The following is a 21,162-nucleotide window of genomic DNA, read 5'->3' as shown; positions in this document are numbered from 1 at the left end:
ATTACAGTTTTCAGCAATAAATATAATGATACACATTAGAAAGCATTAATTTAAATTGAAATGTGTATACTCGCCTAATTTCAGGTAACAAACAGAACTCAAATTGATGATTATAACAGCTTCTAGTTGCTGTATTATCAACTTAACACACATACCAGTCCATGAGCTACCCTTAAAGTTGCTATGCACTGCATACCTTAAAGGTTCTTCTTGATGTTACTGTTTTTATGAAAACTGTGCATCTCTAAATTAAGAGCTTAACTAGAATATCAGGTACCAGGAACTCAGCGCTTAGATTCATCACTGGGGGAATCATGGGTAAACGTAAAACATCATTAGCAAACTAGAATTATGGGTTGATGGTAAAAATTAAAAAGAGGAAGAAAGTAAGAGAAAGGAACAGAATTCAGAAAAAGCGGTATACGTTAAGAGTGGTAGAAAAATCACCCAGTGCCTCACCTACCACTTTGTACCTGTTGAATAGGAACCTCTTTCTAGTCTTTCTTCAGAACTATGAACGACAGAAGCATTTTTTTAAGGTTTCACAGTGAACCATGAAAGCTTTTTTAAGCTTTTTTTTTTTAACCATGAAACCATTTTAAGGCTTTTTAAAAAATGTAACTCATGGGGCACTGGGTATCTCAGTCAGTTAAGCCTCCGACTTTGGCTCAGATCACGATGTCATGGTTTGTGAGTTTGAGCTACGCATTGGGCTCTGTGCTGACAGTGTGGAGCCTGCTTGTGATTCTCTCTCCTTCCCTCTGTCTCTGCCTTTCCCTCCACTTTCTTTCTATCATAAAATAAAAATAAATAAAAAAATAAATGTAATTCATGATGAAAGCAAACTGAAAAGTTCAGATCTTTCTAAATTGTAAATTTAAATGTCTGCCAGAGCTAGTAGCTATGATGGTAAAATATAAATTAATATTCAATATCAGTTTTTTCTTTATTTTATATTCCTTTATAGTCAAAGATGACACTCCTGAGTTAGAAAAGACCATCTCTCAGGGTGCCTGGGTGGCTTGGTTAAGCGTCCAACTTTGGCTCAGGTCATGATCTCATGTTTTGTGAGTTCGAGCCCCACGTGGGACTCTGTTGCTGACAGCTCAGAGCCTGGAACCTGCCTCGGATTCTGTATCTCCCTCTCTCTCTGCTCACACTCTGTCTCTGTCTCTGTCTCTCTCTCTCTCTCTCTCAAAAATAAATAAACATTAAAAAAATTAAAAGAAAATACCACCTCTCATTTCTTGTGCCTTCTGTTGTTCAGCTAATATTAACAGAACTCATAACCTTTAAATGTTCTGCCAGTTGATTTGAAATAGACCTGAAACATTTGCTTAAAATTAATTACTCCCATTTTACTCAGGATTTTTGCCTATTGCAACTGATTTTCTTTTGTCCACGGCTGTTCTGAATAATGTCATGTAAATGCATCCTTAACACTTTTCTTCCACCTTATCTGCTTTCAGTTTGCTTCCTATAGTCTGGAGTTCCTTAAGAATCCATTTTCAGGGTGTCTGGGTGGCTCAGTTGGTTGAGCGTCCAGCTCGGCTCTGGTCATGATCTCATGGTTCGTGGGTTCAAGCCCCACATCGGGCTCTGTGCTAACAGTTCAGAGCCTGGAGCCTGCTTCAGATTCTGTCTCCCTGGTCTCTCTCTGCCCTTCCCCTACTTGTGCTGTCTCTCAAAAATAAACTTAAAAAAAAAAAAATTTTTTTTTTAAGGAATCCATTCTCTGCATCTGTTCATGTATAGATTTTTGATTTACCACATTCCAGGACCTCCCTGCAAGTTGTTCTGTTCCCCAGTTTGATGATCACAGAGGCAGGTAAGTGACATATAGCTGGGGCCAGATGTAAGCAGAAAGTTAGGTCTTGCAGTCATATAGGACCATTGTCCTAATAACTTACGATAGACTCTGGAGCTTGGTAAGTGAAAAGGAGCTAGGAATGTATAATTAAATCCCTTGGATCAGTATTCATTATAGGAAGGAATGAGAAGATGTTTGAATTGATTCTTTTATATTTTCTGTTCCTAGAAGTAGAATGCATTTTTAGTAATATTTTGATTTTGCTTATTTTATTCCTCTTCTTATTCACTCTTTTGAAATAAATGGAGTGTGCCCGATGTGACATTCACTCAGAAAGTACCTTGCTTTCCTTTCAGAGAAAGTGAATTTTACAAATTATTTTTGTTTCCCCTACAATAGATTTTCTTCTATACCATTAAAAGACCATTTCTATTCTTCTTTCTTGGGTATTACATTTGTACTTAATATACAAATTAATTATATTAATCATTGTGTTTGAGCAGTGTTGTTAGGCTAAAAGGGACTTTGGGCTTGGGGTAACTCTTCCTGGGTCTGGATTAACATCCAGAACTCCAGGAGTTCCCACTGCTCTGAGCTAGTGCCTCCCTTTCCAACCAACTAATGACTTCTGAACTAATCCTAGGTGTTTTTTGTTTGTTATTGTTTGTTTGTTTTTCTGCCACTGTGGACTAAGAGCATAAATGCTGCCTTAGTAAGAGAGGTTAAAGAAGCAATAGGTTTCATCTTTCCTTAGCCTGACTGGCCTTTGGTGAGTTTGGGTGTGTTGACAGAATAAATACTGAGCCATCTTGGCAGACAAGGAAGGTCAGAAAGAGAGAAGTCCATGGGCAGGGGGCCAGGTCCCTCCTTGCCTCGTTAGGGAGAATTCAGCGTTGTCTGTCTGGTTGGCAGGGTATACCTAATCACAGAGACGCAGCATTTCAGCAGTTTGCAAAGGAAAGTGATACGAAGGGACAGCTGCAAGTCAGCCACAGCTTAGATCTGAGGAGATCAAGCATTCGCTTCACTTGGAAGAAAGAGAGAAGGAAGGAAGCCTAGGGCTTAGCAGGGTAAGTTCCTTTCCCTTCAAATCATCTGCTTGCTTAGTTTATAGTTGAGTAAAACATTTATCACCCCAAGGAGTGTTAGCACTGATTAAGCATCTGAATGTGCTTAATAATAGTGTTCCTAATGGATTCCTCCTTTTCGCTTTCTCTTTCCTAACTCCTTTTGAGGATCCCCAATGACTAGCATCACTCTCCCCTTTCCCTGCCTCCCCAAAGATGTTTTGTGTTTGCTGGTGAATTAGAGAAAATTACATAGGTCTTCCTGGTCTGGAGATAGCGAGAAGATACTGTGGTAGGTGAAACTTGAGGCTTTTGGTGGTGAGGGAGAAGGATGGGAAACCTGGTCTGGGAATAGGCTAATATTTAGGGAATTTGGAGATGAAGGATAATAGTTTTTCTAGACCGTCTAGTTCATGTCTCCTTTTTAGTCCTTGGTGTTGGTGTTTTCTCTTTTATATACAGAGAATAAATTAGAGCCCAAGCCACTGGGGGCAGCTAGAAAAAAGGTGATTCCTTGCTAGGTGACATAGACTCTGATCTCTAGAAAATTCTGGAAGCTCATTATATGTAATTCTTTCCAACTTCTCCCTTGTCCTCTATGTTTTTTGCCTTTGTTTCTCTTAGTTCCGTCCCTCCCCTCAAACTTGGAGGATCCTGGGACTCTGTGCAGAAAAGTTAGAGCCAAGGAAGCTGGGTCTGGGCCTGGGGTACACAAACTCAGACATGAGCTTCACGTAGATGCAAATGCAAGGACCTGGCTTCTCATTCCCACCTTCTTACCTTCCTGCCAGAAATTTAGTTAGTTTGTATCATGAGCCCATTCTAGACATAGAGGAAACTCTCAGGGATTTCATGCCCCACTCCTCCTCAAACTGTGATTCCTTCACTTCCCAGTGAGTTCAGTCAACTTCTAGAGAGCCAAGAGTTAGTCTTCCTTTCAAGAAGGACCTCTTTGGAAAGGCAGATAAGTGAGGCAATACATTTCTTGTCTTAATTGGCTTCCATTGCAGAAGGCTTTTAGTTGAACATCAGGAATATATATTTATTAATCCTGGGATTTAAGACCCTTGACTTATATCAGAACAAAGATAATTTTTCTCCATACCTGTAAAGAAAAGATGAATCCATTCTTTCAAGGTTCAAGAAAGTGTTTTCTTGCCTGAGGAGGCTGGGTAGGTAGAGCAGATGAATGCTTCTAAAGTTGCAATGATTCTGGAAATGTGATGAGAATGTGTGGTGATTAAAAGTGGAGGGAAGATTCAGGTCACTTGTTGGAAATGGGGTACTCAGGTGTGAAGGCATCCTTTAGTAAAGGGACCCTTAAATCTTAAAATAATCTACCACCTTCAGGTCTAATTTCTTCTGTATTAGTGAGAATGTAGAATGCAGATGAGCTTAGCTATCTCTGTTCTTTGGACTCTGAAAACATCCATTTATCTGTGGTATGAGGGGAGAGATTACACAAGTGGAATGAAAGGAGGGGAAAGAAAGTACAAAAGAAAATACAAATTAGTTCCCTCATTAACTGAGGACAGCAGTTTGCAAAAAGCCGTGTCATAAGATAATAGCTTTTCTTTTTTTTAAGTTTCCATTTTAATTCCAGTTAGTTACAATGTTATGTTAGTTTCAGGTGTACAGATAATAGATTTTAGTGGATGATTCTGGGAGGTTTTTGTTTGTTCTGCCACCTACACTTCATCTGAATGATGATTCTAGAGTTTTTTTCCTAACAAATCTGGTCCAGAAGGAGTAAATGTCAGACTATTTTTGTAACAAAACATGATCCCTGATTTGAACTTTAAAAGTTACCTTATTCATAGTAAAACCAACCACTGTCAGCCTTTTTATCCTCTGCTCTTTCCCTGTCCCTGGAGGCAGTTAATTGGAAAGTTAGTATTTAGATTCTCAATCTCTACAGGTACCTTTCTTTTTTATTTTTTAATTGAGATGAAATTCACAACATAAATTAATCCTTTTAAAGTGAGCAATTAAATGGTATGTCCTACATTCACATGGTTGTGCAACCACCACCTCTATCTCGTTCCAAAACATTTTCATCATCCCAAAAGAAAACCTCATAACCAGGGGTGCCTGGTGGCTCAGTTGGGTAAGTGTCTGACCCTTGATTTTGGCTCAGGTCGTGATCTTACAGTTCCATGGGTTTGAACCCCAAGTTGGGCTCTGCACTGACAGAGCCTGCTTGGGATTCTCTCTCTCCCTCTCTCTGTCCCTCCCCTACTTGAGTGCATGCTCTCTTATGCTCTCTTACGCTCTCTCTCTTTTTCAAAATAAATAAACTTAAAAAAAAAAAAAAAGGAAACCCCATAACCATTTAGCAGTTACTCCCCATTCCTCTTCCACCCAGTCCCTGGCAACCAGGAGTTGATTTCTGTCTGTGGGTTTACCTTTCCTCGATATTTCATATAAATGAAATCCTATAACGTGACCTTTTGACTTCTTTCAGTTAGCATAATGCTTTTGAGGTTCATCCACATTGTAGCATATTATCAGTACTTCATTTCTTTTTATGGTGTCATATCTAAGAAATTGCCAAATCCATATTATGACCTTTTCCCTTTGTGTTCTTCTAAGACTTTATAGTTTTAGTTCTTAATGTTTATGTTGTTATACTTATAGTCAAACTCAAATCATTCTATTTCATTCATTTCTGGAGTGTTCCCATCTACATTTCTATGCTCATGCTCTTCTCTGTGCTAAGAATTCCTTTTTTTATCTCATGTATTCAAAGAATTACCATCGGTCTACTTTGACTGCTACCTGCTTTATAAAGTCTTCCTACAGCTAACCAACTAAAGAGACTCTTCTGATTTCCCACTAGTGCTTTGGTTTCACTTACAGTATTTATATACTGCCTGATGTTATGATTTACATTTGATCCCTCTACAGGACATCTAGATGTTGAGTATATTTTTCATATTTGTTTCCATTATTTTATGAGTGATTATATATGTTTAGCAATAAATATTTGTTGAGTGAATGCATGTTTTTATTTTTCCCAATATAGTTCCTTTTGTTTACTCAACAATTGTAGAAGGAATGGGAGAAGACAAGCCAAGAAAGGAGGATATCGCAGAGTTCCTGCTAGGTAGTGGGTGGGTGCAGGATCAGTTCTACTTCAAAACTCGCCTCTTTAGGAAAGTTTCTTCATAATTTTTTATAACTTGCTTTGACTATATAACTCTTAGCATTGTGATGCTGATTTTGTGTTGCGTTTAATTTCTTCCTCTGGGTCTATTGCTTACAACTGTGATGATAGGTTTTCTAAAATGAATGTTTTATTTCCCCAACTAAGTGAAATTGACTAATTCTCCAATTAGCTGGTAGTTTTGGACAACCAAAACTTTTGTTTGCTTTTTTCTCTCTTTTGATTTTTTTTCTCTCTTTTTGAAATCAAGAGTCAGACACTTACCCAACTGAGCCACCAGGCACCTCTGGTTATGAGGTTTTCTTTTGGGATAATGAAAATGTTTTGGAACTAGATAGAGGTGGTGGTTGCACAACCATGTGAATGTAGGACATGCCATATTATTGCTCACTTTAAAAGGATTTTTGATTTTTTAAAAGGATTATACGAATAATATATAAATATATTCTAACTATTCAAGAGTCAAATATCACAGATAGGTCTAAAGTTCCTTTTGATTAACTCAGTTCCTGTCCCATTACTTCTTTCTGTCCTCAGTGTTAATCACTGTTACTGGTTTTACATGAGACCTGCCAGACCTTTTCCTGTGCATTTCCTTACATATGTATTTAAATTTTATATAGAACTTAATATGTAACACATATGTATAATTATGTTCATATATAATTATTACCCTGCTGTTTTTTTATAATCGCCTATGGTGATCAATAATCAGTAGATACCAAATAAGTCTTACGGATACCTAGGTCTGAGAGACTAGAATGAGAAGTGAAAGGTCAAACATATGAAAACACATCATATGTGACCAACTTGCAAAGTTTCATTCCATATCTGTTCTGTGTATAGTCCCCAGGTATCAGTGGACAGCCATGGCTCCAAGATCTCGGAAGCGAAGGCACAAGAAACCCCCTTCGTCAGTGGCTCCCATGGTTGTGACCCCATCCACAGTTGTGACCCCTGTGCCTCTGACCCTCTCAAAACCTGACCCTAGCATTGATGCGCTTGGCTTCTTCTCCTTGGAAAATAATGTTCCTGGCCTATCTCAGCTAATCCTTCAAAAGCTAAGCATGAAAAGCTATGAAGAATACAAGTGAGTGACTCGCTCTATGGAAGAATAATATCTCTAGTAGAACTGATTTTAGAAGGCAAAGAGGGAATATAGCTTGGAGAATATGGGGCATTTACAATGAGGGAGTCTCTCATCCTGACTTCTGTAAGTTTTATTACTATAGAAGAAATATAATTTGTTTATGTGAGAAATAGTGGGAGTAGATGGAAATATATTGGAGGCAAGGTATAGGTCATGAAAGATTTTGGAGATAACTCTTTTTCCTATTGCCACTTATTCACCGTGCCATTTCTGCAGGTTGGTGCTAGATGGGGGTGCTTCTGTATCAGGCTTTGGATTTCGATGCCCTCAAGAAATGTTCCAGAAGATGGAGGACACATTCCGATTCTGTGCTCACTGTAGAGCTCTCCATAGTGGTCTTTCAGACTCCAAGGTCTTACGGCAGTGCAAAAGGTGACTAGTTGGGGGCTAAATGGGGAGTCATCCAGAAATGATCCTATTCTAAGACTTCCTTGCAGGAGGAAAGGTCTAAGAGTTTTCAAAGTAACTTAAGGCCCACTCATTTTGTGTGATCCAGGCCACAGAAAGATTAGAAAAGGATTGGGCTCCTTCTTATTTTGGGTATTATGGGGAGGTCAGACAGATTATGGTACAATAGTCCCCCCACCACCTGCAGTTTGCTTTCTGTGGTTTCACTTATCCATGGTCAACCACGGTCTGGGAGCAGATGATCCTCCTCTGACTATTGTCAAAAAGTCATTAGTAGTGTAATGCTGTGTTGCAGTGCTTATGTCATTCATCTCACTTCATCTCATCATGTAGGCATTTTATCATCTCACATTATCACAAGAAGAAGGGTGAGTACAATACAGTAAGATCTTTTGAGAGAGAGACCACTTTCGTATAACATTATAGTATATTATAATTGTCTTATTGTTAATCTCTTACTGTGCCTAATTTATAAATTTTATCATAGATACATATGTATGTATGTATGTATAGGAGGAAACAGTATATACAGGGTTTAGGTCATCCGTGAGTTCTGTATCCATTGGGGATCTTGGAACATATTCCCTTTGGATAAGGGGGGACGACTGTATAATCTTCTTTACCTCCCTCCTCTTGAGTACGCAAGGTATAAGATCATTATCTCTTCTGGGGAGTTGAGCCATACCTGTGATAATAGGGCAGCTGCAAACTCCTGTTATTTATTTTTTCTGTAAGTGATGTAAAAAGTGAGTTGTTCCAGATATAGACTGAGGTGTCACTCTAACCCAAGAGAATAATTACATTCCTAGTCTCTCATGCCTCCCCTCCCAAATATAATCTCCAAATTTAGTGCATCAGTTGTCACTCCTCTCCTTACCTTCCTTATCCAGTGATCTTTCTTCCTAGGTGCAGGAATATCAGTTCCCTTCCCCTGACATACCTTTGAGGTATAGGAACATCTGTTTCTGGGGCTCATTCTTTCAGGTGCAGAAATGTCTATTACTGTGGTCCAGAGTGCCAGAGGTCAGACTGGCCAGCACACAGGAAGGTTTGTCAAGAGCTGTGTCTTGTAGCTGTGGACCGTCTCATGGAATGGCTCCTAGTCACAGGTGAAGTGATAGTGTTGGAGAACTCTGACATAGTGGTCATAATTGGTTGTACTTGGAGAGGGAGATGAAAGCATGTTGTTAGAAGGAAAAAATGAGAACCTGAGTGGGGCACTCCTGGTCACAAGTTGGGAGAGTACACTTGGAAAGAATATTGAAGCCAGGAAAGGATTATGTCATTCTTATTTCTTCTTTCCTACAGGTGCTTTTGTCCTACCTTCAGGGCCTTGGCCATGCCTGGCTGAAGCTGTACAGGGCTGGGATACCTGGTTTTCTATGCGGCATTTACAGCTAGATGCTACACTGGATGCTGTGCTAGGTAGTCATGCCATGACCACCCTGTGGGCCAGCGTAGAACGGCCAAGGCCAGACCCAGATGTCTTGCAGGGCTCTTTGAAGCGGCTGCTGACAGATGCCCTCTCACGACCCTTGACACTGGGCCTTGGGCTTCGGGCCTTGAGGATAAATGTTGGGAAGATTGGGGGAAGCACAGTGCATGTGGTTGGTGCTTCCCACGTGGAGACATTCCTCACTCGCCCTGAGGACTATGATGAGCTTGGCTACATGTTTCCTGGACACCTTGGCCTCCGTGTGATCATGGTGGGTATAGACGTATCTGCTGGCTTTACACAGAACCCCTCAACTCCCATCCTGGAACCTGGCACAGTTCAGCTTAGTGGCCATAGAGGCCTCTATCATGACTTCTGGGAGGAGGAGGTAGAGACTGGGCGGATAGCCCATCCAGATTTGGTGGTGACATTCCATCCAGGTAAGAATCATTTAGGGGAATACTGGGTGGCTTTTCTGGGAATTTTCTATCCTGACTCTTGTATCTTCTATATTTGGAATCCCATTCATTTGGTCAGGTTAAACACAATATGATGACAACTTTGGTTGATCATTAGCCATTTGTGCTATGCCCGGGTTCAGAATTTTCCACTGAAGAACCTGGGGTAGATGATGATGGTAAATGAGCATTGGAGGTGAGCAAGGTGAGGAGAAAGGTGAACACAATTTAAAAAAAAAAAAAAAAAAAGCATCTTGCTTAGGCCCTACTTCAGCCTTTCCCCTCTCTATATCCATTTCTATTTTTGTTGTTTTTTCCATAGGTTTCCATGCTTCCCCAGACTTAATGGAGGCTTGGCTGCCCACCCTCTTGCTACTTCGTGATTATGAGATCCCTACATTGATCACTGTTTACAGGTTTCAACTTCCTCCTATTTTTGATATATCTGACTCACTCAACACCTCTCTTTAAATTTTTAATGTTTATTATTCATTTTTGACAGAGAGAGAGAGAGAGACAGAGCGCGAGAGGGGGGGAGGGGCAGAGAGAGAGGGAGACACAGAGTCCGAAGCAGGCTCCAGGCTCTGAGCTCTGAGCTCTGAGCTGTCAGCACAGAGCCCGATGTGGAGCTTGACTTCACGAACCGTGAGATCATGACCTGAGCGAAAGTCAGATGCTTAACCGACTGAGCCACCCAGGCACCCCTCAACACCTCTCTTTATATAGATGAGCTCATTTCTCTCCCCTTTGCTCATCTTCTATCTTCTGGTGAGGATTTTCTTCCTTTCCACACTTGACTCTCTAATCCCCTTAGAACCAAGTCCTATGCTAGTTAATCAGGTGATTAGTGAGACATTTGGTAGGAAGGGATATCCCCTTGCCTAAACCAGCCTTAGGTAATTTTGGGGATTAATGAGTACAGAAGCATCAAGTTCTGAGAAATTTCTCTCCTATGTTTCTCATAATTAGCACAGCATTTTATTATTATTATTTTTTTTTTATCTGTCTCCCATAGCCATCAGGAATTGGCAGCCTCATTACAGATTCTGGTGGACTTGGATACAAACATCACCGCCTATGGAGCTAACCCTTTTGCATCCCTCAAACCTGAACAGGTCTATTCCAACCCCAACAAGCAGCCAGTATACTGCAATGCCTATTATATCATCTTTCTTGGAAGTTCCTGCCAGTTGGATAGGAGGCAACTGGAAGAAAAAGTAGATGGTGGAGTTTAAATAGCTGACCCAGATCCTGACTGGATTTCTAGAAAATGGGGAGGTTGTAATGAAATTACTCTGCTGATGTCAGGTTGTTGCCGACTTTGAAATCCACTATGTCCTAAACCTCATTCACTTGTCCAGGTAAAGATTCTCAGCTGAATGGGAGTTCTGTGTGATGTGACTCATTTCTAAGAGGTTAGCCATAAATAGCTTCTAGAGACAGGATTCTAGATTTAATACATGGCAAGAGGCCCTGGTATGTCTTTCCAGCCTAGAATTCCTAATAGTTCCCTTTGTGAGAAAGTTTTACCTTGAATCAGATGGTGTAAAGGAGAAGAATGACACCTTATTCTTTTGGAAAAGACTTTGTTACCCAGAAATCTTGGCTAAAAAAAAATGGAAAGGTGTTAACGACTTGAAGTGGTACACGAATGGGCAAGTCAGAGAAGCGGTTGGGAACATGGGAGAAGTTGTGAGGATTGGTATGTTGTTCGATTTCCTGGCTTTTTCTAGATAAATATCTTATTTTCTTCTTTTCTATTGGGCTCTTCTCACCCTAGAGTAGCTTTTTGCTTGGTGTTATATTTAAATATCCCAGGGTATCTCAGGCTTTAGTTGAATATACTGGAGTTATTTGTTATTACCTAGTCTATACCATAATAAACTCAGTTTGGGGCTTCTTGTTGTATCCTTTTTCCTATTCACTGGCAAGTATTACTTATCTACTCACAATACCTCAAGACTTGAGGTTTCTCTTTTGCCAAAAGAGTTAACACCAGCTCTCTGGGCCTGCTACTCTGCCACTTCCCATCTCATGCCATCCTTCTCTTATCACATTCTCAAGATGAGGATTTTCCTTAAATAGTCATTCCTATGACCTTGCCATGACCTCAGCCTCCCACCCCCAGCCCTAACACATGCATATACATTCTTATTGCCCACTCTGAGAGGGGTAATATTAGAATTCACATATTCATTCAAAGTATGAAGTTAGTACCTACCGTGTGAAAGGTACTGCATTACAGCTTTGGAGAGTTACAAAGGTGAATGAGAGATGGACCTTATTTTTAACCTAGGAAGGGAAGTAATACATATACATAGATAATCTCTATTAAAAGATGTGATACCAGGGGCGCCTGGGTGGCGCAGTCGGTTAAGCGTCCGACTTCAGCCAGGTCACGATCTCACGATCTCGCGGTCTGTGAGTTCGAGCCCCGCGTCAGGCTCTGGGCTGATGGCTTGGAGCCTGGAGCCTGTTTCTGATTCTGTGTCTCCCTCTCTCTCTGCCCCTCCCCCGTTCATGCTCTGTCTCTCTCTGTCCCAAAAAAATAAAAAATGTTGAAAAAAAAAAAAAAAAAGAATTACACAATGCTCGGGCGCCTGGGTGGCGCAGTCGGTTAAGCGTCCGACTTCAGCCAGGTCACGATCTCGCGGTCCGTGAGTTCGAGCCCCGCGTCAGGCTCTGGGCTGATGGCTCAGAGCCTGGAGCCTGTTTCTGATTCTGTGTCTCCCTCTCTCTCTGCCCCTCCCCCGTTCATGCTCTGTCTCTCTCTGTCCCAAAAATAAATAAAAACGTTGAAAAAAAAAAAAAAAAGATGTGATACGGAATAAGAACCATGAGAGAGGCCTGTACTCCTAAGGTAATAGAGTGAAAAGAGAGATCACTAAGTGAATAGTGAAGCTCTTGTGAAGTAGAATTTTATTAAACAAATGGAGGGCAGGTCATTTCAGATGGAAGGAATAAGAGTTAAGCAGAAAAGAATAGGAGATATTTTAGGGTACATTGGGGGATTAGTATAAATTTAGTCTGGAAGGTATATTGAGACCAGATTATAGAAGGAGCATTGCTTACTGGTCAGTTTTAGATTTACATAGATCTGAGTATGAATCCTGGAGCAACTACCAAATATGTTTGTGTCTGTGGGAAAGCTAAACTTCTCTAAGTTTCCTTAATTTCCTCATCTGTAAAATTGGGATGATGCCTAGTATTAAGTTACATTAAGAGTTAAATGAAAATGTTTACAAAATTGGAAGACTCACACATTCCAATTGCAAAATTCTACAAAGCAGTAGTAATCAAGACAGTGTAGTACTGGCCTAGGATAGATACATGGATCAATGAAATAGAATTGAGAAGCAAGAAATTCTTAACATTTATGATCAATTGATTTTTGACAAGAGTGACAAAATAATCCAATGGGAAAAGAACAGACTTTTTAACAGACAGTGCTGGAACAACTGGATTCCACATGCAGAAGAATGAAGTTGGACACACTCCACACACACACAACATAAAAAAATTAACTCAAATTGTATCGAAGATGTAAATCACTAAAACTGTACAATTCTTAGAAAAAAACATAGGGGTAAATCTTAATGAAGTTGGATTGGGCAATGGTTTCTTAAATATGACACCAAACGTATAACCGACCAAAATAAAAATAGATAAATTGGACTTTATTAAAATTAAAAACTAGTGAAAAAGGCACCATCAAAAAAGTGTAAAGAATGGGAGAAAATATTCATAAATCATATATCTGATAATGGACTAATATCCAGAATATATATAAAGAAATGTTACAACTCAATAAAAGAACAAATAACCCAATTAAAAAATGGGCAGGGGCACCTAGGTGGCTCAGTGAGTTAAGTGTCTGACTTTGGCTCAGGTCATGATCTCACGGTTCATGAGTTTGAGCCCTGCTTTGGGCTCTCTGCTATCAGCGTGGAGCCTGCTTTGAGTCCTCAGTCTCCCTCTCTTTCTGCCCCTCCCCTGCCTTTCTCTTTCTCTCTCTCTCTCTCTCTCTCTTTTTCCCCCTCCCTCAAAAATTAAAAAAAAAAATGGACAAAAAAATGGACAAATGATCCAAATAAATATTTCTCCAAAGAATATATACAAATGATCTGTAAACACATGAAAATATGCTTAACATCTTTAGTTATCAGGAAATACAAGTCAAAACCATAATGAAATGGCACTTCATCCACTAGAATGGCAGTAATAAAAGAGAAAAATAACAAGTATTGTGATGTAGAGAAATTGTAACCCTTATACACTTATGGTGGGGATACAAAATGGTGCAGCTATTTTGGAAAACATTCTGGCAGTAACTCCCCAAGAAGTTAAATTTTGAGTTACCATTTGATCCTGTAATTCTGCTCCTTGGTATGTACCCATGAGAAATGAAACCATGTATACAAACTGCCATAGCAGCATTATTCATAATAGCCAAAAGATAAAAATCCAAATGTCCATCAATTTATGAATGGGTAAATAAAATGTGTGTCCATGTAATGAAATGTTTGGGCTTAGAAAGGAATGAAGTACTTATTCATGCTACAATGTAGATGAACCTTGAAAACATGTTCATTGATGTTCATGTTAAGTGAAAGTCACAAAGACCATATGGTATATGAGTGCATTTATAAGAAATGTCTAGAGTAGTCAAATCTATGAAGACAAAGTAGATTAGTGGCAGCATACAGATGAGCAGGATGAGGGTATCGGGGTAATGGCTAAAAGGTATGGATTTTATTTTGCGGGTGATATAAATGTTCTAAAATTGATTGTGGTGATGGTACAGCTCTGCGAATATATTAGAAACCATTGAATTGGACACTTTACATGAGCAAATTATATCTTCATAAAGCTGTTACCAAAAGCATTTTTTTAATCTTAGAGAATATAAAAAATTTGTTAAGTGCTTAACACAATGCCCTAGCACATGGTTCATACTTAATAAATGGTAGCCATTGTTGAATCCATACCACTTTAATTTTACACAGTAACAAACAGATTGAGTTAGCAATACTGTATGAGTACTGATTTGACAAGGAAAAACCAGTTGGATACATCATGAGAGGAGATAATGCAGGTGTCAGCTGAGGTGATAGGCATGGAAAGGAAGAGGTAATTTCTAACAAGTAAATAGTGACATTTTATAGATAAAGCATGAAAGTAAAATCTATAGGGTTTGGTTACTGATGGTGATGGATGAAGTGTGTTATATCTATCAGAATCACCTCAGGAGACAGAAACCACACAGTAATAAATGAGATAAAAATTTCGAACTTAGTAGCTGGTGGTGATAGTGCATAAAAGTCTAAATGCCTAGCTTCATACTAAATGCTGAGAAATCTAAAATGGCTTCTGCCCTTAGAGTGTTTACAGTTTAATAGAAGACTGACATAAGCAAGAGCAATATAATAGAGTTGTATTTTCTAACTCAGCAAATGAAATGAAAAAAAATTGCATTTTAAAAAATGTATTTAATTTGAGAAAGTGAGCAAGCAAGTGTGCATGCTAGCGGGGGAGGGACAGAGAGCAAGGGAGAGAGAGAGAGAATTCTAAGCAGACTCCATGCTGGTCAGAGTGAGCCTGGCACGGTGCTTGATTGCATGAAGGGTGAGATCATGACCTGAGCTGAAATCAACAGTTGGACGCTCAACCAACTGAGCCTCCCAGGAGCCTCCCAAATTTGCATTTTTAAAACTGTATTGAAAATCCCTTAGAATAGCACTACATTGGATTCTGCCACATCCTCATCTCAGCAGGTCTATCAGAGCCATTTTTTCCTCTAGTATTGGACATTAATCTCTGCTTATTTGATCACCAGATCAAATGTTGGCTTGGGTTTGGAGAGCCCTGTTGTAGTCAAATATTTATTGAACATTTATTACTAGACTCTAGAGATATTCCTATTCTCAATGAGCTTACATTCTAGTAGGGAGGGCAAACGATAGACATACAAAATTTCAGATTCTTTTAAGTGATACAAAGAAAATATAACAGTGTGTAACTGATGGTGGTGTTGGTGGCAATGGTGACTACTAATGCCACAATGTTCAGGGAATACCCACCTCTCTGAGGAGATGGATGACATTTGAGATGATGCAGTGGAGAACATTCCTAGTAGAAGCAATAAGTGTGAAGATCGTAAGAATCTCTGATGTGTTTGTGCACAAACCTGGTATGTTTTCCTGGACATAAGGCCACTTTGACCAGAGTTTAATGATTGAGAAAGAAGTTGAAGACGGATGAGATCAGAGAGGTAGGCAGGGGCCAGACTATATAGGGCATTTCGGACCATGGCCAAGAGTTTGGGTTTTATAATCAAGGGAATGACATGACCCAATTTATTCTTTAGAAAAAACATTTTAGTTCAAGAGTTTCTTAATCTCAGCACTATTGACTTTTGGGATGGAATAATCCTTTGTTGAAGGGGGCTGCCTAGTGCATTGTAGAATGTTTAGTAGTATCCCTGATCTCTACCCATTAGATATTGGTAACACCTTGCCTCCTCCGGTTGTGACAATCAAAAACGTCTCCAGACATTGCCAAATGTCTCCTGGGAGACAAAAATTACTGCTTTAACTGTACAAAAAATTTATTTAAATATTAGACTCTACACAGTGGAATGTTCACATTAGGGGAAGCATACTGGCCCCTATTTCACATGAACTCTGGTCCCTATAATGACCTTCAGAGTTGTTTCGTTGTTGCTAATTTTTTTTTAAGATTATATTTTTAGGTAATCTCTACACCCAACAGGTTTTGAATTTAAACCCCAAGATCAAGAGTCACTTGCTCTTCCAACTGAGCCAGATAGGGGCACTTGTTTTTGTTAAGTTTATGTGGTTGAATACAAGTAAATTACATGCTCATGCTGTGACTCCGCTGTTCAATATACCACAGTGGACATCTAGATAAGGTCTATTTGGGCACAAAAAAGGGAGTAATTGCTTACCTAAGGGAAAGTAAGGAAAAGGATGAGGTCAGGAAGTTTCTTGAAGCAGGAAGGAGGCATGCGATCTTTGAATTGAATCTTAATAGATTAATAATTGTTAAAAGGCAGGTAGTACTTTCTAGGCAGAGGAAGTATGAGGAAGAGCTCTTTGATCCTAGAGGTACTGTGTGTCAGGAAGGAAGGACAAGTTGAAAGGATGAAGTGAGAAATGTGGTAGGGTCTGAACAGGCTATTGGATATTTGGGCTTATCGCTCAGGAAAATGGGCTGGAAGTAGATTTGAAAAATATCCTCTTAGGGTGATAGTTAAGGCAGAAGGAGAGGTGGGGATGAAATCATCATGGGAATAGTGTGGGACAAAGAAGAGTACAGACAGTCTGGGGCACCTGGGTGTCTCAGTCGGTATAAGTGCCCAACTCTTAGTTTTGGCTCAGGTCATGATCTCACAGTTCATGAGTTGGAGCCCTGTATCAGGCTCTGCACTGGTAACATAGAGTCTCTTTGGGATTCTCTCTCTGCTCCTTCCCTGTTTGTGTGCTCTCTCTCGCTCTCAAAATAAATATTAAGGAAAAAAAAAAAAAGCAAGGACCGTCTTCTTAGGGAACACTTAAAATCTGGATGTCTATGTGGGCAGATTGGACAGAGAGGCCCATTATTTGTCAAGTAGGGAGACTGATAGGAACTGGGGAATGAATGCTGGATACCCAGAGTGTTGTGCAGTTTTGTTTAAATTTGGCAGTGACCTTCCTCAAGGACCTCACTTCACTGATGTTTTGGGGCTAAGTATATTTTGCTGGTCCCACTTAAAATTTAATTCACCCTATCCCACCCTTATGATAGGAAGCTTTTGGGTAGAAAAGCCTGAAGAGTAGTAAGTTGATGGTGCTCAAACTTAAGGGTGCCCACCTGGAGGGCTTGTTAAACAAATTGCTGGGCTCTGCTCTTAAGAGTCTGATTCAGTAGATCTAAGGTGGAGCCCCAAATCTGCATTTCTAAGAAGTTTACTGCTACTGGTGTAGGGACCATAGCTTGCGAACCACTGTGAAAGGTAACTGACTGGTTTTGCATCGGGAATAAACTTGCTTAATGAGTTTAAGATATTGGTCTGAGCCCTTGAAATCACCTCAAATGTTTAATGCGAGTATTTGTGTTAGACGTTAGGGCTCTAGTGTGAGGGTAGTCTAGAATCACCTAACAACCCATCTGGAGTTGTTTTGATTAATATATCTCGAGTTCTATCTAGACAGAATCCCCAATAAATATTAATTGATTTCATAGGGATCTAATAAAAGACACGGTCTTTATCCTTAGAAGGTCCCAGGGAGGACGGTATATCAGAAGCCTCCCAGTCGCGGCCCTTCTCAGCCGCCCGTCGCTGAAAAGGCTCCGGGATTCCTCAAAACTGCTGTGATTTGAGAGAGCGCCAGTGGGATTGGGGATGGTCCTTGGGACCCAGAAAAGTGATAAAACCGGCTAGTCCACCTGAAGGGAGCGTCTCTTCCCGCAGGTGGAGCTGGGAGGCGCGGACTAAGCGAAAGCGCGAGCCAGGCTGAGCCGAGGCACCGCCCCTCCTGCTCCGGGGGCGTTCCCGGCCGCCGCAGCTCCCCTAACGGGCTGGGGCGGTGGCCGCTGCGCTCCGCCTTCCTGGCCCCGCCCCCGGCTCCATCTTGCTGGCGACCAGTGTTGGGCTGTAACGCTGCTCCCCGGGGTCAGGTGAGCGATGGCGCCCCCTACCCTTCCTGCCCCTGTCCCCCGGGTCACGTCGGTCAGGCCAGCTCTGGGGCTTGCCGTGCGGGAGGTGGCGGGGTCCCGCGTGTATCCCCGCGGTAGGGCTCGGTGGGGGTGCCTGTGGGCCTCCCGGGTGGCGGGCGTTTCGGCGTCTGTCTCCGGACCTGGGCTGCCCGGTGGGGTGGTTCGGGCGGAGGCGCTTTGGGGTGGGATAGGCTAGGCGGCCAGCCAGCCAGCTTGGCGGGAAGACGGGAGGACCTTTCACCGTCCTCTGTGCCACTCGGCTTTCCCGAGATTAGAGGGACTAGTGACACCCTGCACGCAGGCAGGTGACTACAGGTGGAGGGAGGGAAGCCAGAGGATGACCCTGCTGAAGCCACCTCAAGGAAGGCTGAGTAGGAAAGCCAGCGAGAAATACCGAAAGCTCTCTGGCTAGTGACTAGACTTTGCGGTGACACAGCAAATTTAGGGAAACTTGGGAAATTTGTACTGTGCTTAGTGAACCGTAGGACAGGGCCTACGCCTAAAATTGTACATTGGCTCGGGTTTATAATTCTTGGAAACTATTCTAGGAAATAGCTTTCCAGATTTGATTTCTATTCCCTGAACAGCATCAAGTATGCTGATTAATAGCCCGTCCTGAGCCAACACTTCCCATACATAGGGAGATGGCTGATGTCCACCATAAAGTGACAAACGAAAAGTCCAACCTTTAAACTCGCTAGTATCTTCTATCAGGTGGGGAGCTGATCTGATAAAGTAATCTGTCCTAATTAGAGCTTCATGAGTCACCTTTCAGGCAGGTAAGGAGTCTCAAGCACTAGATCGGTAGAAGAGAGAATTTTAGCTACTTCAAACTTAAGCTGCTTTTTATTCCTCACTGGTGATGGCTGCCTACCTTGTCCAGGAAGTCATGGTTGGCCGTGACTCTAGTTCTATATCCAGTGGCCCTTGCTGACTGATTTAATTAGTCCTTCCCGACCAAGAGGCAGGTTTTGGAAAATTGTAGTATCTCCTGTTGGCCATCTTCATTTGCCCTTCCTGTTCTGTATTTGTTTCACAAATCTGCAACAGCTGCCTCTTGTGTTCCTGGGCTTGATGCCATCTTGAGACTCCTGTAGTGAGACCCACCCCTTTTAGTAGCTGACTCACTGGGTGGAGATGGTCTGGAGAACCAAGAATGATTTCTAGTCTTTTAAAAGTAGTTGCTGATGGAGAATGATAAAAAGGAAGTAAGAACTCTTGTTTACCATTCCTTGGGCAAAATGAGTAATTTGTTGAGTCACCATAGGGTTTAAGTTTTTACAAAAGCTTTTTAAATCTAGCTTTTGAATAGATGATACATGCACGACTCCAAAAGGGATAAAGGTACGTTGAAAATTAAGTTTCCATGGGGCGCCTAGGTGGCTCAGTCAGTTAAGTGCCTGACTCTTTTTTTTTTAAATGTGTATTTATTTTGAGAGAGAGAGACCCAGAGTGCGAGTGGGGGAGGGGCAGAGAGAGAGAGAGAGAAGGAGACAGAATCTGAAGCAGGCTCCAGGCTCTGAGCTGTCAGCACAGAGCCTGACACAGGGCTCAGACTCATAAACCATGAGATCATGGCCTGAGCTAAAGTCAGACACCCAACCAACTGAGCCACCCAGGTGCTCCTGTCTGACTCTTGATTTTGGCTTAGGCCATCATCTGAAGGTTTGTGAGTTCGAGCTCCGAGTCAGGTTCTCTTGGGATTCTCTCTCTCTGCCCTTCCCCTGCTTTCGTGCACGCTCTCGCAAAATAAGTACTAAAAAAGAAAAATAATGTAGAAATGGGATTTTGTCACTGGGACAGTTCTTGAGATTTAGAAATTTAAGTTACTTATGTAGTCTTTGTTACTGTAACTACTTGTTGCCTTTAAAATTATTAATTTTCTCATAAACTATTATCAGATTTTTCCCCCTTTCTTTTGACACTGACCTCTTTTGCCCTTGGTCCATCTGATTATTTCTAAGATGCTGTTGTCCCTCTTTTACTCCTTATACCAACCATACTCCTGTTCCTATTTTTACAACTGGGTCTTTGGATTCCAAATGATTATTTTAGAACTGACTGGATCAGTCTTCTTATTGTCTTTATTATTGTAACTTTGACTCAATATATGCCTATTCATTCTCAATTTGGTGTTTTTAGCTTCTTGTGCTTATGTTATAAAGAACACTACAATAACTTAAATTTGTTATCTCATTTTCCTGTACTGTGTATTCACTTTATTTATTTTTAATGTTTGTTCATTTTAGAGCACACGAGCAGGGGAGGGGCAGAGGGGGGAAGTGAAGAGGATCTGAAGCAGGATCTGAGCTGAGAGCAGTTAGCCCAATTCGGGGCTTGAACTCACGAACTGTGAGATCATAACCTGACCCAAAGTCGGCTGCTCAACTAGCTGAGCCACTCAGGTGCCCCAATATAGTGTGTACTCAAAAGGCAGGATATTTTTCTCTCTCATCTTTCTATCAGCACCTAGGACAGTACTTATTACATAATGGGATTTCATTATGTTGAATTGGATTTGTTTAGGGTCTTGATGTAAAAGAAATGGATAATCGTTTACAGCCATAATGGGGAGAAGAGCCAAAACACATTGAAAAGTGTGCAAATTACTTGGTAGATCCAGAAATACCAAAATATTCTGGTACCAAACTATGATTCAGAGACCAGCAGCATCAGTATCACCTGAAAAGCCTAGTTAGAAATGCAGAATCTTGGGGCGCCTGGGTGGCTCAGTCAGTTAAGCGTCCGACTTCGGCTCAGGTCATGATCTCGCGGTTTGTGAGTTCAAGCCCCGCGTCGGGCTCTGTGCTGACAGCTCAGAGCCTGGAGCCTGTTTCAGATTCTGTGTCTCCCTCTCTCTCTCTGACCCTCCCCCGTTCATGCTCTGTCTGTCTCTGTCTCAAAAATAAATAAAAACGTTAAAAAAAATTAAAAAAAAAAAAAAAAAGAA

The 21,162-nt window shown here is 41.1% G+C and overlaps 2 protein-coding genes across 7 annotated transcripts in view; both read left to right on the top strand.

Annotated features, from left to right (window-relative positions):
• The first annotated feature begins 1,632 nt into the window (after window positions 1-1,632).
• On the top strand, window positions 1,633-10,729 carry MSS51 (MSS51 mitochondrial translational activator). Of its 3 annotated transcripts, none has more exons than XR_006587017.1 (7): window positions 1,633-2,880; window positions 6,890-7,133; window positions 7,410-7,565; window positions 8,586-8,710; window positions 8,910-9,699; window positions 9,817-9,910; window positions 10,510-10,529. XR_006587017.1 is itself a non-coding variant. In XM_003994057.5 (7 exons), the coding sequence occupies exons 2-7, from the start codon at window positions 6,913-6,915 to the stop codon at window positions 10,727-10,729; spliced, it is 1,383 nt and encodes a 460-aa protein (XP_003994106.2). In that variant the 5' UTR covers window positions 1,636-2,880; window positions 6,890-6,912. The 3 variants fall into 3 exon arrangements, 2 of the variants coding, with proteins under 2 accessions (XP_044896089.1, XP_003994106.2); XM_003994057.5 differs by having other exon boundaries at window positions 1,636-2,880; window positions 8,910-9,476; window positions 10,510-10,729; XM_045040154.1 differs by lacking the exon at window positions 9,817-9,910 and having other exon boundaries at window positions 8,910-9,476; window positions 10,510-10,727.
• Window positions 10,730-10,832: 103 nt separating this feature from the next.
• ANXA7 (annexin A7) overlaps window positions 10,833-21,162 on the top strand; it is a 40,067-nt gene continuing 29,737 nt past the window's right edge. The window contains exon 1 of one of the 4 annotated variants that reach the window (XM_045040152.1): window positions 10,833-10,855. The gene's annotated coding sequence lies outside the window, so the exon portion shown is untranslated. Of the gene's footprint in view, window positions 10,856-18,041; window positions 18,174-21,162 lie in introns of those variants that run through there. The other 3 variants (XM_045040151.1, XM_045040153.1, XM_006937868.5) reach the window with 3 other exon arrangements.

This window comes from Felis catus, chromosome D2 (genome assembly GCF_018350175.1).
Source record: "Felis catus isolate Fca126 chromosome D2, F.catus_Fca126_mat1.0, whole genome shotgun sequence".
Classification (NCBI taxonomy): domain Eukaryota; kingdom Metazoa; phylum Chordata; class Mammalia; order Carnivora; family Felidae; genus Felis; species Felis catus.
Note: the sequence above shows the minus strand (reverse complement) of the source record. Positions and strands in the feature narration are given on the sequence as shown.